General features: G+C 48.1%; 1 protein-coding gene across 5 annotated transcripts in view; it reads left to right on the forward strand.

The window, feature by feature from the left end:
• The window catches only part of LOC123994562 (scm-like with four MBT domains protein 2), a 71,369-nt gene that overhangs the window by 36,735 nt on the left and 13,341 nt on the right, over positions 1-21,293 (forward strand). For all 5 annotated transcript variants that reach the window (XM_046297306.1, XM_046297304.1, XM_046297307.1 and 2 more), the window contains 3 exons: positions 5,389-5,632; positions 8,810-8,907; positions 10,315-10,416. In XM_046297306.1, the coding sequence (XP_046153262.1) occupies positions 5,389-5,632; positions 8,810-8,907; positions 10,315-10,416 (444 nt within the window). The remainder of the gene's footprint in view (positions 1-5,388; positions 5,633-8,809; positions 8,908-10,314; positions 10,417-21,293) is intronic.

Consider the following 21,293-nt stretch of genomic DNA (forward strand, 5'->3'; position numbering starts at 1 on the left):
TCTGTACATGTAGGTGGGTTGAAGTGTACAGATAATAAACAGCAAGTAGCAGCAGTGTACAAAAGGGAAGGGGGGGGGGTGTCAAATTGTCCGGTGGCGATTTTATGAATTGTTCAGCAGTCTTATGGCTTGGGGGTAGAAGCTGTGACTAGAGTCTCTGACAATTATGGGTTTTTCCTCTGACACTGCCTATCAAATAGGTCCTGGATGGCAGGAAGTTTGGCCCCGGTGATGTACTGGGCCGTTCGCACTACCCTCTGTAATGACTTACGGTCAGATCCCGAGCAGGCGGTGATGCAATGCTCTCGATGGTGCAGCTGTAGAACCTTTTGAGGATCTGGGAACCATGCCAAATCTTTTCAGTCTCCTGAGGGGGAATATGTTTTGTCGTGCTCTCTTCACGACTGTCTATGTTTGGACCATGATAGTTCGTTGGTGATGTGGACACCAAGGAACTTGAAACTCTCGACCTGCTCCACTACAGCCTTGTCGATGTTAATGGGGGCCTGTTCGGCTCGCCTTTTCCTGTAATCCACGATCAGCTCCTTTGTCTTGCTCACATTGAGGGAGAGGTTGTTGTCCTGGCACCACCTTGCCAGCTCTCTGAGATCCTCCCTATAGGCCGTTGTCGGTGATCAAGCCTACCATTGTTGTGGCATCAGCAAACTTAATGATGGTGTTGGAGTCGTGCCTGGCCGTGCAGTCATGAGTGAACAGGGACTACATGAGGGAACTGAGAACGCCCCAGTGGCCTCAGTGTTGAGGATCAGCGTGGCGGATGTGTCATTACCTACCCTTACCACCTGGGGGCAGCCCATCAGGAAGTCCAGGATCCAGTTGCAGAGGGGGGGGGGGGGGTTTAGTCCCAGAGTCCATAGCTTAGTGATGAGCTTCGTGGGCACTGGTGTTGAATGCTGAGCTGGTGTCATTCTCACATTGGTGTTCCCTTTGTTCAGGTGAGATAGTGGAGTGCGATTGAATTGCGTCATCTGTGGATCTGCGAATTGGAGTGGGTCTAGGGTGTCTGGGAGGATGCTGTTGATGTTAACCATGACCAGCCTTTCAAAGCACTTCATGGGTACCGATGTGAGTGCCACGGGGCGGTAGGTTAGGCAGGTTACCTTCGCTTCCTTGGGCACAGGGACTATGGTGGTCTGCTTGAAACATGTAGGTATTACAGACTCGGTCAGGGAGAGGTTGAAAATGTCAGTGAAAACATTTGACAGTTGGTCTGCGCATGCTTTGAGTACACGTCCTGGTAATCCATTTGGCCCAGCGGCTTTGTGAATGTTGATCTGTTTAAAGGTTTTGTTCACATCGGCTACCGAGAGCATTATCACACAGTCATCCAGAACAGATGGTGCTCTCGTGCATGCTTCAGTGTTGCTTGCCTCGAAGTGAGCACAAAAGGCATTTAGCTCATCTGGCAGGCTAGCGTCACTGGGCAGCTCATGTCCGGGTTTCCCTTTGTAGTCCATAATAGTTTTCAAGACCTGCCACATCCAACGAGCGTCAGAGCCGGTATAGTAGGATTCAATCTTAATCCTATATTGACGCTTTGCTTGTTTGATGGTTCATCTGAGGGCATAGCGTCGATTTCTTATAAGCGTCCGGATTAGTCTTCCACTCCTTGAAAGCGGCATCTCTAGCCTTTAGCTTGATGCAGATGTTGTCTGTAATCCATGGTTTCTGGTTGGGATATGTATGTACAGTCAATGTGGGAATGACGTCATCGATGCACTTATTGATGAAGCCGATTAACATGCTCTTTGAAGAGGTAGGCTTTCAGGTGCTTTTGGATATGGACAGGGATTCTGCTGTCCTAAATTTAGGGGGATGCTGGCTCTGGAAGAGCTTGGACTGGGCTGAGTGGGAGCTACCCTCTCGTATGGGTGGGACTGCCAAGAGACCAGAGGTGGCAGAACAGAGTGCTCGGGTTGGGGTGTAGGATTTGAGCATAGCCTGAAGGTAGGGAGGGGTAGTTCCTCTTGCTGCTCCGTAGGTAACCACCATAGTCGACGCTAGCTTCGACCTGAAGCCTGTGGAGTGTGTGAATGAACGGGGTGACATGGGAGAGCTTGGGAAGTTGCAGTTATCCAGACGGGAGATGACAAGTGCCTGGATTAGGACCTGCACAGCTCCCTGCGTGTGGTAGGGTCGTACTCTATGGATGTTGTAGAGCACATATGTCAGAGTCAAGGCCCGCGGGCCACATCCGGCCCGCGAGAAGGTTTTTTACGGCCCCTGGGATGATCTTGATTTATTATTAGAACCGGCCCGCAGACCGCAGCAAGCCGGCAGCCCGCAGATCTTTTACACGCACCAATACTACATTTCCCACAATGCAACGGTGACGCACCGAGCAGTAGGCTGCTTCATTTCAATATTTATTGGCACAGCAGTTGTCAGCATCACAGTAAAATTAACTTTCAGATACCCATCAAAAATGGCAAAACGGAAGGTGGACACTGAGAACCGGGGGTTTCAAACAAGGTGGGAGTCGGAGTATTTGTTCACGGAGGTAGCTGGAAAACCTGTGTGTCTTCTGTGTGGAGAAAGTGTGGCGGTACTGAAAGAGTATAATCTGAGACGACATTATGAAACGAAACACGCGGACAAAAACAAGAATATGGACATGGAACAAAGGCTACAAAAGGCAGAGGAATTAAAACGAGGCCTCAAATCTCGACAGGCTCTGTTCAAAAAAGCCAAATCACAAGGCCAGGCTGCTGTCAAGGCCAGTTTTATTTTGGCAGAAGAGATCGCTAAATCAGCCCGGCCATTTACGGAGGGAGATTTCATCAAAAACTGCATGATTAAAGTTTGTGACGAAGTTTGCCCAGAAAAAAGGCAACTCTTTTTAAATGTGAGTCTGAGCAGAAACACCATTGCCGAGAGAGTAGACCAGTTGTCCATCAATCTAAAAGAGCAGCTTGTGAAAAAGGGAAAAGATTTCATTGCATATTCCTTGGCTGTGGATGAGAGCACCGACATTTCTGACATTGCCCAGTTGTCAATTTTCATCCGCGGAGTGGACTCCAGCCTAAGCGTGACAGAGGAGTTTTTGGCTTTACGTCCTATGCATGGCACAACTATGGGGCATGATTTGTATGAAGAGGTGTCAAGATGTGTAAATGAGATGGAGCTGCCTTGGGAAAAACTCGTGGGTTTGACAACCGACGGAGCACCTGCGATGTGTGGACACAGGAGCGGACTGGTGGCGAAGATATGGGAAAAGATGCAAGAGGAAAACGCGATAGGTGAGCTGACAGCTTATCATTGTATCATACACCAGGAAGCGTTGTGCGGTAAAGCCTTGAAAATGGAGCATGTAATGAGCATCATCACGCGCACAGTTAACTTTATCAGAGCCAAAGGTTTGAATCACCGCCAGTTCAAGGCATTTCTGACGGAGTTAGAAACGGAGCATGGTGATTTGCCTTATCACACAGAGGTGCGATGGCTAAGCCAGGGAAAGGTGCTTCAAAGATGTTTCAAGCTTCGTGAGGAGATTTGTCTGTTCTTGGACAGCAAAGGGAAAGACACAACACAACTCCGAGACGAAATGTTTCTGTGTGAAATGGCTTTTCTGTGTGACATTACGAGTCATCTGAATGCAATGAACTTGCAGCTGCAGGGTCGGGATCGTGTCATCTCTATGTACAGTACAGTGAAGGCATTTAAAACCAAACTGACTCTGTGGGAGACGCAGATGCGGAAAGAAAATTTGAGCCACTTTCCCAGCTGCCAGACCATGAAAGAGAAGCTCTCTAACAGTGCGTTCCCGAGCGCACAGTTGGCTGATAAAATAGGTATGCTTGCCGCTGACTTTCGACGCCGATTTGCTGACTTTGAAGCACAAAAAAGCAGGTTGGAACTGCTCGGTAACCCATTTGCTGTTGACGTGGAAAGCTCACCACCAAACCTCCAAATGGAGTTGATTGACCTCCAATGCAATGATGCACTGAGGGCAAAATATGCGGCAGTGGGTGCTGCGGAGTTCGCCCGTTTCCTCCCCGACACAATGCCCCAGCTGCGCATCCAGGCTGCTCAAACGTTGTCTATGTTTGGCAGCACATACCTGTGTGAACAACTGTTTTCTTTGATGAACTTGAACAAAACATCACACAGAAGTCGACTTACTGCTGAACACCTCCACTCAATTCTGAGGATTTCCTCAGCTCAGAGCCTTACCCCGAACATTGATGAACTTGTGGAAAAGATGGGACACCACCAAGTATCACCCTCAACCTCAAACAAGTGAACATTACTGTGCAATCACATATTTAGAGTTTTTACTCAGTTCAAGTTTAAAAGTTAAAGTTTAATATTTGTTTTCACTGCATGTTACTTCTCCTTAAACAAAGTGTTGTTTTTGATTAATAGATTTTTGCACTTTATTTTATTGTATTTCAATCCAATTATATTTTAAAAATATTTCAGTTGAGTGGATGATAGAAAATTGCTATTATTGTTTTTTTCTTTGAAGTAAATTTAGCCCACTTTTGCTAAAATAGAAAATATAGGCTACTGATGGTGCCTTGAATACCGGTTTCTTTCATTTAATGTTCATGTTATGGGGATTTTTATATAAAGGAAATTTGTCTTTTGTGTCTGTTGAAAATTAAAGATTACTGACAGAGCCATAATAAAATATTGCTTTATTTATCTGATCATATTGGAATATATTTGTTAGGTTTTCAGTAGGTTCAATTAGGTTCACTAGACTATATGCGTCATTTAAAAATTTTTCAATGAACATTCGAACAGTCCGGCCCTCGGCTTGTAGCTAAATTTTTTATTTGGCCCTCCGTCCATTTGACTTTGACACCCCTGTTGTAGAGCATGAACCTGCAGGAGCGGATCATTGTTTTGATGTTTGCAGAGAACGACAGGGTATTGTCCAGGGTTATGGCAAGGTTCTTTGCACTCTGGGAGTGCGACACTGTGGAGTTGTGAACCGTGATGGAGACGTCTTTCAACCGGCAGGCCTTTCCCGGTACGAAGAGCAGCTCCGTCTTGTTGAGCTTGAAGTGTTGGGCCGACATCCAAGCTAAGATATCTGCCAGGCACGCAGAGATGCGTGTCGCAATCTGAGTGTCAGAAGAGGGGAAGGAGAAAAGTAGCTGAGTGTCATCTGCATAGCAGTGATAAGAGAGACCATGTGAGGATATTTCAGAGCCCAGTGACTTGGTGTATAGAGAGAAGAGGGAGGGCCTAGAACTGAGCCCTGAGGGACACCATCCATTTTACATTCAGGCTACAACACAATAAAATGTAGATGAAGTCAATGGGTTTCTGAAGGCACTGTACACACAGATTTGAATACTTTCCATCAATTCCCTTTTTCTCTCCTCTTCCTCTCCCTCTTCCCATCCTTCTCTTCAGGCTCTGAGGGGGAAAAACACAGTGGATCTGATTGTGGAGGGTTCGGTGATGGAGGTACGGGACCTCACTGACCCCTACCTCTACTGGGCTGCCCGCGTCGCCCAGAACATTGGTGGGAGGCTCCGCCTACGCCATGTAGGTCTCCAAGACGACGCCCACGACACCTGGCTGTTCTACCTCGATGTGAGGCTCCGCCCACTGGGCTGGGCTCAGGAGAACCGCCTGTCACTGGAGCCCCCAGCAGGTAAGGGGTCATAGCTACATGAAGGGAGGGGCTCTGGGTCACATTCAGCTGCGGTAGTGGTAGTTTTAGTGGTGGGGTGAAACAAAAACCTGCAACTTTCAAGGACTCTCCAACTCTATTGGATTTACAGATTATTATGGGTTAGTTATGAATCATATCCAATGAGAGCCATGGATTAGGATCAAATGGTAACCTTGATGTCGTGAGGATCAATGTTACACCCACACATAATCATCTGTCAATGTTTTTATGACTGTTTTACACCGTTCAGAGCAGCTGGGAGTTTCCCTTCTCTCTGTTCAATATCATAAACCACCTTATCAAGTCTCTCTGTCTGTCTCTTATCTTTCACTCTCTCTGTCTCTGTCTCTATCTTTCTGTCTGTCTCTGTCTCTCTGTCTGTCTCCATCTTTCACTGTCTCTTGTCTGTCTGTCTGTCTCTCTGTGTCTGTCTCTCTCTCACTCTCTGTCTCTCTCTCTCTAACTCTCTGTCTCTCTCTGTGTCTCTCTGTCTTTGTCTGTCTCTTTGACTGTCTATCTCTCCATCTCTCTGTCTGTCTCTCTGTTTCTGTCTCTGTCTGTCTGCCGTCTGTCTGTGTCTCTGTCTGTCTCTGTATCTGTCTTTCTGTTTCTGTCCCTCTGTCTGTCTGTCTGTCTCTGTCTCACTGTCTCTCTCTGTCTCTCTGTCTCTCTCTGTGTCTCTGTCTCTCTCTGTGTCTTTGTCTCTGTCTCTTTGTCTCTATCTGTCTTTGTCTGTCTGTCTTTGGCTGTCTCTTTGACAGTCTCTCTATCTGACTGTCTGTCTCTCCCTCTCTCTCGGTCTGTCTCTCTGTTTCTGTCGCTGTCTCTCTGTTTCTGTCGCTGTCTGTCTGTGTCTCGCTCTGTCGGTGTCTCTGTCTGTCTGTCTGTGTCTTTCTGTCTGTGTCTTTCTCTGTCTGTCTGTGTCTTTCTCTGTCTCCCTGTGTCTTTCTCTGTCTCCCTGTGTCTTCCTCTGTCTCCCTGTGTCTTTCTCTGTCTCCCTGTGTCTTTCTCTGTCTCCCTGTGTCTTTCTCTGTCTCCCTGTGTCTTTCTCTGTCTCCTTGTGTCTCTCTCTCTGTCTCCTTGTGTCTCTCTCTCTGTCTCCTTGTGTCTCTCTCTCTCTCCCTGTGTGTCTCTCTCGGTCTCCCGGTGTCTCACTCGGTCTCCCTGTGTCTCTCTCTGTCTCCTTGTGTCTCTCTCTACTCCTTGTGTCTCCTTGTGTCTCTCTCTGTGTCTCTCTCTGTGTCTCTCTCTGTGTCTCTCTGTCCCTCTCTGTGTCCTTCTGTCTCTCTCTGTGTCTCGCTGTCTCTCTCTGTGTCTCTCTCTCTGTCTCTCTCTGTCTCTCTCTGTTCATCTCTGTGTCTGTGTCTCTCTTTATCTCTCTCTCTCTCTCTCTCTCTCTCTCTCTCTCTCTCTCTCTCTCTCTGTTCATCTGTGTCTGTGTCTCTCTCTACTCATTGTGTCTCTCTCTTTCTCTCTCTCTCTGTGTTTGTGTCTCCCTGTTACGAATCCCTTTTGGCCCGACAGTCTAGGGGGGATGGTAATGAGACCCGTAACATAACTCATGCAAATTATTATTGTGACAAAGTAAAAGTGTGAACGAAATAACCACGACAACAGAAATCTACCGTCAAACTCTAGGTTTATTTATAAACACACGGTAATGGGGGGAGCAGGAAAAGGGGCTGAGCTGGACCCAAGGAAAGAAACAATAAATATACAAAAACACACCCCTAAGCTAGACTAGCCTACTTTAACAGCTAACTAACTAACCAAAAATACAGTGGGTGGTCCGCCCAGTTCTACTTAGTGTATTTAACAAAGTTCACCTACGGGTAGTATATGCCCATGGGCGACTTGTCTTGGTTTCCCCTTTTCCCACAAGCAACAAACAAACACCATAACCAAAAACAATACTCACAGGTGATGACAAAGTGCTATGAGGTGCTTAAACAAAAGAGAGGTTAAGACACAAAGCGAGAGTAAAACACAGAGACCTACAGACATGGCATTTACAGAGAGATTGAGCTGATCTGAGCTTTAGAACAAACAAATGATGGGGTTTTTAAACCATGGGGAAGGAACTGTGATAGGATAGGAAGTAGGAGGAGGTGTCTCTTCTGATTGATGATTGATTGTTGACTGATTGGGGAGTGATCATTTTCACCTGTGAGTGGAGAAGGAGAGAAAAGAAACACACACACAGGATACACACACACACAGGATAACTGTATCCGTAACACTCCCTCTGTGTCTGTCTGTGTCTCTCTGTCCCTCTCTGTGTCCTTCTGTGTCTCACTGTCTCTCTTTGTGTCTCTCTCTCTCTGTCTCTGTCTCTCTCTGTTCATCTCTGTGTCTGTGTCTCTCTCTTTATCTTTCTCTCTCTCTCTGTGTCGCTGTCACCTCTGTGTCTCTTTGTCTCTCTCTGTGTCTCTTTGTCTCTTTGTCTCTCTCTGTCTGTCTCTGTGTCCCTGCCTCTTTCTATGTGTCTCTCTCTGAATGACTCAACATGCTGGCTTCAGTTCATATTCAAGATGTAGATCTTTCAGTTTCAACTTCTACAGATCTGATGCCTTTGTCAAAAAACACCTTTCCACAGAACATAACACACACAATGTCACAATCATAGCAACACACTCACACTTGCAATGACACATAGAAACATGTTCCTTCAGACATACATACACTGGTCCACTGTTATAACATGGAAAATGTACAACTCCACAAAACTTTACAAATCTCCTCTCCAAATGATCGATAGAAATCCACATGATTGTCTCCAGTCTCAGCTGTAGTTCCAGGTGAGCCAGTTTGTAGAGAGTGGGAAGGGGAGGGTCATGTGGTTGTAAGATGTATTCATTTAAATGACATCTGATTTTTTTTTAATAAACAACTTAAAAACATTTGGAAAACACTGGGAGAATGTTGCTTAAAGGGATAGTGTGAGATGTTGGGGATGAAGCCCTCTCTACTAACCCAGTCAGATCATCCCATGGGCACCATGTTTATGTCTGCATGCAGTTTGAAGGAAGTTAAAGCTAGTTTTGTGAGACATTGCTGAATATTTCCCTTTAAATAAACAGTTGAGAGAGATTTGTAAGGTCTTTCATTTGATGCTGAGTTTCAGTCATATTCTGACTGTCGTCTCTCTCGTCTCAGAGTTGCGCGGCCTGAAGAGCGCCCTCGAGTGGCAGGAGGCCCTGGAGGCGGCGCGGAGCGAGGCCCAGCAGAACCCACTGCCCCTGGAGGTGTTTAAGGTGAGGGTCAGCCACACAGGAAGTAGCCCTGTGACACAGGAAGTGCTTCTACACGCAACCATCTTAATGTGTACTCTTGTGCAGGTTTGTCAGTTCCCGTGACCATTCTTACTGCGTGTGCTTATCAGGCCATGTGGGGCAGATGGTTTAACTGTTACACGAATCAAATACGAATCAAATACGAATCAAATCGAATCAAATACGAATCAAATACGAATCAAATACGAATCAAATACTCACTTAATCAATGTAGTCAAGTTCCGATCAGTCATTTAACAGAATCATGTCATAAGATTCCACTCCACCCACTCTTCTCTGTCCTGGATACCCAATGGTAGGACAAGCTTCCCACTAATGTCAAGAATTCGTCAATCTTCTCTGAAAAAAATCAAGAACAAAAAAATCTATGATACTAAAGAGTATCATGTATAAAATCCCTCGGTAAACAAAAGCACTGACTTTGTGAATAGCTACTTTATCGAGGGAAAATGTACTTGCTACGATTGTGGTATGTGGTTGTCTCACCTAGCTATCTTCAGATGGATGCACCAAGTCACTCCGGACAAGAGTGTCTGCTAAATCACTCAAATGTCAACGTAAAATGATTACGTTACGTAGCTCCGACACCTCCGCTTCTGCCTGTGTGTGGGTGCGTTTATTGTGTGTGGGTTTATGGTGTGTGTGTGTGTGGGTGCGTTTATTGTGTGTGGGTTTATGGTGTGTGTGTGGTTGTCTCACCTAGCTATCTTCAGATGGATGCACCAAGTCACTCCGGACAAGAGTGTCTGCTAAATCACTCAAATGTCAACGTAAAATGATTACGTTACGTAGCTCCGACACCTCCGCTTCTGCCTGTGTGTGGGTGCGTTTATTGTGTGTGGGTTTATGGTGTGTGTGTGTGTGGGTGCGTTTATTGTGTGTGGGTTTATGGTGTGTGTGTGTGTGTGTGTGTGTGTGTGTGTGTGTGTGTGTGTGTGTGTGTGTGTGTGTGTGTGTGTGTGTGTGTGTGTGTGTGTGTGTGTGTGTGTGTGTGTGTGTGTGTGTGTGTGTGTGTGTGGTGATAAGCTGCTGCCTTTCCCACGCCCCTAAGTCTGGGTGTGTACCTGTCGTACAGACGACAGTGATCTGACGGGACCTGTCTGATGGCCTCGGTGTCAGTGCGTTTCAAAGGGCCACGCTAGCCAGCTCTATCTGTCCCTATAGGTCAAACACACCTGTCACAGACAATTAGTCAGACTCACATAGCTATTATTTGTTCTAACTCCGAGCATATTTGGGCGGTTATATCAAAGTAATAACATTTTAATTGTATAGCCTCGTCCCACTGCTTAGTGTTTGTTAACAAAGCCTGTTTGCAGTGACCATTAAAAGAGGTGTGTGTTTTCCACGGTAACCCGGTGGTTTCAGGACCATGCAGACTTGACCAAACACTCCTTCAGGACGGGGATGAAGCTGGAGATGGTGTCGCCGTCGGAACCGTTCCACATCTGCCCTGTATCTGTCACACAGGTGGGCCTACTTGACCAACTCTATCAAACAGTATCACACCCCACCACCCCACCAAACAGTATCACACCCCACCAAACAGTATCACACCCCACCAAACAGTATCACACCCCACCAAACAGTATCACACCCCACCAAACAGTATCACACCCCACCAAACAGTATCACACCCCACCAAACAGTATCACACCCCACCAAACAGTATCAGACCCCACCAAACAGTATCACACCCCACTAAACAGTATCAAACCCCACTAAACAGTATCACACCCCACTAAACAGTATCACACCCCACTAAACAGTATCACACCCCACCAAACAGTATCACACCCCACCAAACAGTATCAAACCCCACCAAACAGTATCACACCCCACCAAACAGTATCAGACCCCACAAACAGTATCAGACCCCACCAAACAGTATCACACCCCACCAAACAGTATCAGACCCCACCAAACAGTATCACACCCCACCAAACAGTATCACACCCCACCAAACAGTATCACACCCCACTAAACAGTATCAAACCCCACCAAACAGTATCAAACCCCACCAAACAGTATCAAACCCCACTAAACAGTATCAAACCCCACTAAACAGTATCAAACCCCACCAAACAGTATCAAACCCCACCAAACAGTATCAAACCCCACCAAACAGTATCACACCCCACCAAACAGTATCAAACCCCACTAAACAGTATCACACCCCACTAAACAGTATCAAACCCCACTAAACAGTATCAAACCCCACCAAACAGTATCAAACCCCACCAAACAGTATCACACCCCACCAAACAGTACCACACCCCACCAAACAGTATCACACACCACCAAACAGTATCATACCCCACCAAACAGTAATAAACCCCACCAAACAGTATCACACCCCACCAAACAGTATCACACACCACCAAACAGTATCACACCCCACCAAACAGTATCACACCCCACCAAACAGTATCACACACCACCAAACAGTATCACACCCCACCAAACAGTATCACACCCCACCAAACAGTATCTAACCCCACCAAACAGTATCACACCCCACCAAATAGTATCACACCCCACCAAACAGTATCACACCCCACCAAATAGTATCACACCCCACCAAACAGTATCACACCCCACCAAACAGTATCACACCCCACCAAACAGTATCACACCCCACCAAACAGTATCACACCCCACCAAACAGTATCACACCCCACCAAACAGTATCACACCCCACCAAACAGTATCACACCCCACCAAACAGTATCACACCCCACCAAACAGTATCACACCCCACCAAACAGTATCACACCCCACCAAACAGTATCACACCCCACCAAACAGTACCACACCCCACCAAACAGCACCACACCCCACCAAACAGTATCTAACCCCACCAAACAGTATCACACCCCACAAAAGTATCACACCCCACCACCCCACCAAACAGTATCATACCCCACCAAACAGTATCATACCCCACCAAACAGTATCACACCCCACCAAACAGTATCACACCCCACCAAACAGTACCACACCCCACCAAACAGTATCATACCCCACCAAACAGTATCTAACCCCACCAAACAGTATCATACCCCACAAAACAGTATCACACCCCACCACCCCACCAAACAGTATCATACCCCACCAAACAGTATCATACCCCACCAAACAGTATCTAACCCCACCAAACAGTATCATACCCCACAAAACAGTATCACACCCCACCACCCCACCAAACAGTATCACACCCCACAAAACAGTATCACACCCCACCAAACAGTATCACACCCCACCAAACAGTATCTAACCCCACCAAACAGTATCACACCCCACAAAACAGTATCACACCCCACCACCCCACCAAACAGTATCACACCCCACCAAACAGTATCACACCCCACCAAACAGTATCACACCCCACCAAACAGTATCACACCCCACCAAACAGTATCACACCCCACCAAACAGTATCACACCCCACCAAACAGTATCACACCCCACCAAACAGTATCACACACCACCAAACAGTATCACACCCCACCAAACAGTATCACACCCCACCAAACAGTATCACACACCACCAAACAGTATCACACCCCACCAAACAGTATCACACCCCACCAAACAGTATCTAACCCCACCAAACAGTATCACACCCCACCAAACAGTATCACACCCCACCAAACAGTATCACACCCCACCAAACAGTATCACACCCCACCAAACAGTATCACACCCCACCAAACAGTATCACACCCCACCAAACAGTACCACACCCCACCAAACAGTACCACACCCCACCAAACAGCACCACACCCCACCAAACAGTATCTAACCCCACCAAACAGTATCACACCCCACAAACAGTATCACCCCACCACCCCACCAAACAGTATCATACCCCACCAAACAGTATCATACCCCACCAAACAGTATCACACCCCACCAAACAGTATCACACCCCACCAAACAGTACCACACCCCACCAAACAGTATCATACCCCACCAAACAGTATCTAACCCCACCAAACAGTATCATACCCCACAAAACAGTATCACACCCCACCACCCCACCAAACAGTATCATACCCCACCAAACAGTATCATACCCCACCAAACAGTATCTAACCCCACCAAACAGTATCATACCCCACAAAACAGTATCACACCCCACCACCCCACCAAACAGTATCACACCCCACAAAACAGTATCACACCCCACCAAACAGTATCACACCCCACCAAACAGTATCACACCCCACCAAACAGTATCACACCCCACCAAACAGTATCACACCCCACCAAACAGTATCACACCCCACCAAACAGTATCACACCCCACCAAACAGTACCACACCCCACCAAACAGCACCACACCCCACCAAACAGTATCTAACCCCACCAAACAGTATCACACCCCACAAAACAGTATCACACCCCACCACCCCACCAAACAGTATCATACCCCACCAAACAGTATCACACCCCACCAAACAGTATCACACCCCACCAAACAGTATCACACCCCACCAAACAGTATCACACCCCACCAAACAGTATCATACCCCACCAAACAGTATCATACCCCACCAAACAGTATCACACCCCACCAAACAGTATCACACCCCACCAAACAGTATCACACCCCACCAAACAGTATCATACCCCACCAAACAGTATCATACCCCACCAAACAGTATCACACCCCACCAAACAGTATCATACCCCACCAAACAGTATCACACCCCACCAAACAGTATCATACCCCACCAAACAGTATCACACCCCACCACCCCACCAAACAGTATCATACCCCACCAAACAGTATCTAACCCCACCAAACAGTATCACACCCCACAAAACAGTATCACACCCCACCACCCCACCAAACAGTATCATACCCCACCAAACAGTATCACACCCCACCAAACAGTATCACACCCCACCAAACAGTATCACACCCCACCAAACAGTATCACACCCCACCAAACAGTATCACACCCCACCAAACAGTACCACACCCCACCAAACAGTACCACACCCCACCAAACAGTACCACACCCCACCAAACAGCACCACACCCCACCAAACAGTATCACACCCCACCAAACAGTAATAAACCCCACCAAACAGTATCACACCCCACTAAACAGTATCACACCCCACCAAACAGTATCAAACCCCACCAAACAGTATCAAACCCCACCAAACAGTATCACACCCCACCAAACAGTATCACACCCCACCAAACAGTATCACACCCCACCAAACAGTATCACACCCCACTAAACAGTATCACACCCCACTAAACAGTATCACACCCCACTAAACAGTATCACACCCCACCAAACAGTATCACACCCCACCAAACAGTATCACACCCCACCAAACAGTATCACACCCCACCAAACAGTATCTAACCCCACCAAACAGTATCACACCCCACCAAACAGTATCACACCCCACCAAATAGTATCACACCCCACCAAACAGTATCACACCCCACCACCCCACCAAACAGTATCATACCCCACCAAACAGTATCACACCCCACCAAACAGTATCACACCCCACCAAACAGTATCACACCCCACCAAACAGTATCACACCCCACCAAACAGTATCACACCCCACCAAACAGTATCACACCCCACCAAACAGTATCACACCCCACCAAACAGTATCACACCCCACCAAACAGTATCACACCCCACCAAACAGTACCACACCCCACCAAACAGCACCACACCCCACCAAACAGCACCACACCCCACCAAACAGTATCTAACCCCACCAAACAGTATCACACCCCACAAAACAGTATCACACCCCACCACCCCACCAAACAGTATCATACCCCACCAAACAGTATCACACCCCACCAAACAGTATCACACCCCACCAAACAGTATCACACCCCACCAAACAGTATCATACCCCACCAAACAGTATCTAACCCCACCAAACAGTATCATACCCCACCAAACAGTATCATACCCCACCAAACAGTATCACACCCCACCAAACAGTATCATACCCCACCAAACAGTATCTAACCCCACCAAACAGTATCATACCCCACCAAACAGTATCACACCCCACCAAACAGTATCACACCCCACCAAACAGTATCACACCCCACCAAACAGTATCACACCCCACCAAACAGTATCTAACCCCACCAAACAGTATCACACCCCACAAAACAGTATCACACCCCACCACCCCACCAAACAGTATCATACCCCACCAAACAATATCACACCCCACCAAACAGTATCACACCCCACCAAACAGTATCACACCCCACCAAACAGTATCACACCCCACCAAACAGTATCACACCCCACAAACAGTATCACACCCCACCAAACAGTATCACACCCCACCAAACAGTACCACACCCCACCAAACAGTACCACACCCCACCAAACAGTACCACACCCCACCAAACAGCACCAAACCCCACCAAACAGTATCACACCCCACCACCCCACCAAACAGTATCATACCCCACCAAACAGTATCACACCCCACAAAACAGTATCACACCCCACCACCCCACCAAACAGTATCATACCCCACCAAACAGTATCACACCCCACCAAACAGTATCACACCCCACCAAACAGTATCACACCCCACCAAACAGTATCTAACCCCACCAAACAGTATCACACCCCACAAAACAGTATCACACCCCACAAAACAGTATCACACCCCACCACCCCACCAAACAGTATCATACCCCACCAAACAGTATCACACCCCACCAAACAGTATCACACCCCACCAAACAGTACCACACCCCACCAACCAGTACCACACCCCACCAAACAGCACCACACCCCACCAAACAGTATCTAACCCCACCAAACAGTATCTAACCCCACCAAACAGTATCACACCCCACAAAACAGTATCACACCCCACCACCCCACCAAACAGTATCATACCCCACCAAACAGTAATAAACCCCACCAAACAGTATCACACCCCACCAAACAGTATCACACCCCACCAAACAGTATCACACCCCACCAAACAGTATCACACCCCACCAAACAGTATCACACCCCACCAAACAGTATCACACCCCACCAAACAGTATCACACCCCACCAAACAGTATCACACCCCACCAAACAGTATCACACCCCACCAAACAGTATCACACCCCACCAAACAGTATCACACCCCACCAAACAATATCACACCCCACCAAACAGTATCACACCCCACCAAACAGTACCACACCCCACCAAACAGTACCACACCCCACCAAACAGCACCACACCCCACCAAACAGCACCACACCCCACAAAACAGTATCACACCCCACAAAACAGTATCATACCCCACCACCCCACCAAACAGTATCATACCCCACCAAACAGTATCACACCCCACCAAACAGTATCACACCCCACCAAACAGTATCTAACCCCACCAAACAGTATCACACCCCACAAAACAGTATCACACCCCACCAAACAGTATCACACCCCACCAAACAGTATCATACCCCACCAAACAGTATCACACCCCACCAAACAGTATCATACCCCACCAAACAGTACCACACCCCACCAAACAGTATCACACCCCACCAAACAGTATCACACCCCACCAAACAGTATCACACCCCACCAAACAGTATCACACCCCACCAAACAGTATCACACCCCACCAAACAGTATCACACCCCACCAAACAGTATCACACCCCACCAAACAGTATCACACCCCACCAAACAGTACCACACCCCACCAAACAGTACCACACCCCACCAAACAGCACCACACCCCACCAAACAGTATCACACCCCACCAAACAGTATCAACCCCACCAAACAGTATCACACCCCACAAAACAGTATCACACCCCACCACCCCACCAAACAGTATCACACCCCACCAAACAGTATCACACCCCACCAAACAGTATCACACCCCACCAAACAGTATCATACCCCACCAAACAGTATCTAACCCCACCAAACAGTATCATACCCCACCAAACAGTATCACACCCCACCAAACAGTATCACACCCCACCAAACAGTATCACACCCCACAAAACAGTATCACACCCCACAAAACAGTATCATACCCCACCACCCCACCAAACAGTATCATACCCCACCAAACAGTATCACACCCCACCAAACAGTATCACACCCCACCAAACAGTATCTAACCCCACCAAACAGTATCACACCCCACAAAACAGTATCACACCCCACCAAACAGTATCACACCCCACCAAACAGTATCATACCCCACCAAACAGTATCACACCCCACCAAACAGTATCATACCCCACCAAACAGTACCACACCCCACCAAACAGTATCACACCCCACCAAACAGTATCACACCCCACCAAACAGTATCACACCCCACCAAACAGTATCACACCCCACCAAACAGTATCACACCCCACCAAACAGTATCACACCCCACCAAACAGTATCACACCCCACCAAACAGTATCACACCCCACCAAACAGTACCACACCCCACCAAACAGTACCACACCCCACCAAACAGCACCACACCCCACCAAACAGTATCACACCCCACCAAACAGTATCTAACCCCACCAAACAGTATCACACCCCACAAAACAGTATCACACCCCACCACCCCACCAAACAGTATCACACCCCACCAAACAGTATCACACCCCACCAAACAGTATCACACCCCACCAAACAGTATCATACCCCACCAAACAGTATCTAACCCCACCAAACAGTATCATACCCCACCAAACAGTATCACACCCCACCAAACAGTATCACACCCCACCAAACAGTATCACACCCCACCAAACAGTATCACACCCCACCAAACAGTATCACACCCCACCAAACAGTATCATACCCCACCAAACAGTACCACACCCCACCAAACAGTACCACACCCCACCAAACAGTACCACACCCCACCAAACAGCACCACACCCCACCAAACAGCATCACACCCCACCAAACAGTAATAAACCCCACCAAACAGTATCACACCCCACCAAACAGTATCACACCCCACCAAACAGTATCTAACCCCACCAAACAGCACCACACCCCACCAAACAGTATCTAACCCCACCAAACAGTACCACACCCCACCAAACAGTACCACACCCCACCAAACAGTATCACACCCCACAAAACAGTATCACACCCCACCAAACAGTACCACACCCCACCAAACAGTACCATACCCCACCAAACAGTATCACACCCCACCAAACAGTATCACACCCCACTAAACAGTATCACACCCCACCAAACAGTACCATACCCCACCAAACAGTATCACACCCCACCAAACAGTATCACACCCCACCAAACAGTATCACACCCCACCAAACAGTATCACACCCCACCAAACAGTATCACACCCCACCAAACAGTATCACACCCCACAAAACAGTATCACCCCACCACCCCACCAAACAGTATCTAACCCCACCAAACAGTATCATACCCCACCAAACAGTATCACACCCCACCAAACAGTATCACACCCCACCAAACAGTATCACACCCCACCAAACAGTATCATACCCCACCAAACAGTATCATACCCCACCAAACAGTATCACACCCCACAAAACAGTATCACACCCCACCACCCCACCAAACAGTATCATACCCCACCAAACAGTATCACACCCCACCAAACAGTATCACACCCCACCAAACAGTATCACACCCCACCAAACAGTATCACACCCCACCAAACAGTATCACACCCCACCAAACAGTACCACACCCCACCAAACAGTACCACACCCCACCAAACAGTACCACACCCCACCAAACAGTACCACACCCCACCAAACAGTACCACACCCCACCAAACAGCACCACACCCCACCAAACAGTATCACACCCCACAAAACAGTATCACACCCCACCACCCCACCAAACAGTATCATACCCCACCAAACAGTATCACACCCCACAAAACAGTATCACACCCCACCACCCCACCAAACAGTATCATACCCCACCAAACAGTATCATACCCCACCAAACAGTATCACACCCCACCAAACAGTATCATACCCCACCAAACAGTATCACACCCCACCAAACAGTATCATACCCCACCAAACAGTATCATACCCCACCAAACAGTATCACACCCCACCAAACAGTATCACACCCCACCAAACAGTATCACACCCCACCAAACAGTATCACACCCCACCAAACAGTATCACACCCCACCAAACAGTATCACACCCCACCAAACAGTACCACACCCCACCAAACAGTACCACACCCCACCAAACAGTACCACACCCCACCAAACAGCACCACACCCCACCAAACAGTATCTAACCCCACCAAACAGTATCACACCCCACAAAACAGTATCACACCCCACCACCCCACCAAACAGTATCATACCCCACCAAACAGTAATAAACCCCACCAAACAGTATCACACCCCACCAAACAGTATCACACCCCACCAAACAGTATCACACCCCACCAAACAGTATCACACCCCACCAAACAGTATCACACCCCACCAAACAGTATCACACCCCACCAAACAGTATCACACCCCACCAAACAGTATCACACCCCACCAAACAGTATCACACCCCACCAAACAGTATCACACCCCACCAAACAGTACCACACCCCACCAAACAGTACCACACCCCACCAAACAGTACCACACCCCACCAAACAGCACCACACCCCACCAAACAGTATCTAACCCCACCAAACAGTATCACACCCCACAAAACAGTATCATACCCCACCACCCCACCAAACAGTATCACACCCCACCAAACAGTATCACACCCCACCAAACAGTATCACACCCCACCAAACAGTATCATACCCCACCAAACAGTATCTAACCCCACCAAACAGTATCATACCCCACCAAACAGTATCATACCCCACCAAACAGTATCACACCCCCCACCAAACAGTATCACACCCCACCAAACAGTATCACACCCCACCAAACAGTATCACACCCCACCAAACAGTATCACACCCCACCAAACAGTATCACACCCCACCAAACAGTATCACACCCCACCAAACAGTATCACACCCCACCAAACAGTATCACACCCCACCAAACAGTATCACACCCCACCAAACAGTATCACACCCCACCAAACAGTATCACACCCCACCAAACAGTATCACACCCCACCAAACAGTATCACACCCCACCAAACAGTATCACACCCCACCAAACAGTATCACACCCCACCAAACAGTATCACACCCCACCAAACAGTATCACACCCCACCAAACAGTATCACACCCCACCAAACAGTATCACACCCCACCAAACAGTATCACACCCCACCAAACAGTATCACACCCCACCAAACAGTATCACACCCCACCAAACAGTATCACACCCCACCAAACAGTATCACACCCCACCAAACAGTATCACACCCCACCAAACAGTACCACACCCCACCAAACAGCACCACACCCCACCAAACAGTATCTAACCCCACCAAACAGTATCACACCCCACAAAACAGTATCACACCCCACCACCCCACCAAACAGTATCATACCCCACCAAACAGTATCACACCCCACCAAACAGTATCACACCCCACCAAACAGTATCACACCCCACCAAACAGTATCACACCCCACCAAACAGTATCACACCCCACCAAACAGTATCACACCCCACCACCCCACCAAACAGTATCATACCCCACCAAACAGTATCACACCCCACCAAACAGTATCACACCCCACCAAACAGTACCACACCCCACCAAACAGTACCACACCCCACCAAACAGTACCACACCCCACCAAACAGCACACCACACCCCACCAAACAGTATCTAACCCCACCAAACAGTAATAAACCCCACCAAACAGTATCACACCCCACCAAACAGTATCTAACCCCACCAAACAGCACCACACCCCACCAAACAGTATCTAACCCCACCAAACAGTACCACACCCCACCAAACAGTACCACACCCCACCAAACAGTACCACACCCCACCAAACAGTATCACACCCCACCAAACAGTACCACACCCCACCAAACAGTACCATACCCCACCAAACAGTATCACACCCCACCAAACAGTATCACACCCCACCAAACAGTATCACACCCCACCAAACAGTATCACACCCCACCAAACAGTACCACACCCCACCAAACAGTATCTAACCCCACCAAACAGTATCACACCCCACCAAACAGTATCACACCCCACCAAACAGTACCACACCCCACTAAACAGTATCACACCCCACCAAACAGTATCACACCCCACCAAACAGTATCACACCCCACCAAACAGTATCACACCCCACCAAACAGTATCACACCCCA

This window comes from Oncorhynchus gorbuscha, linkage group LG14, assembly GCF_021184085.1.
Source record: "Oncorhynchus gorbuscha isolate QuinsamMale2020 ecotype Even-year linkage group LG14, OgorEven_v1.0, whole genome shotgun sequence".
NCBI lineage: Eukaryota > Metazoa > Chordata > Actinopteri > Salmoniformes > Salmonidae > Oncorhynchus > Oncorhynchus gorbuscha.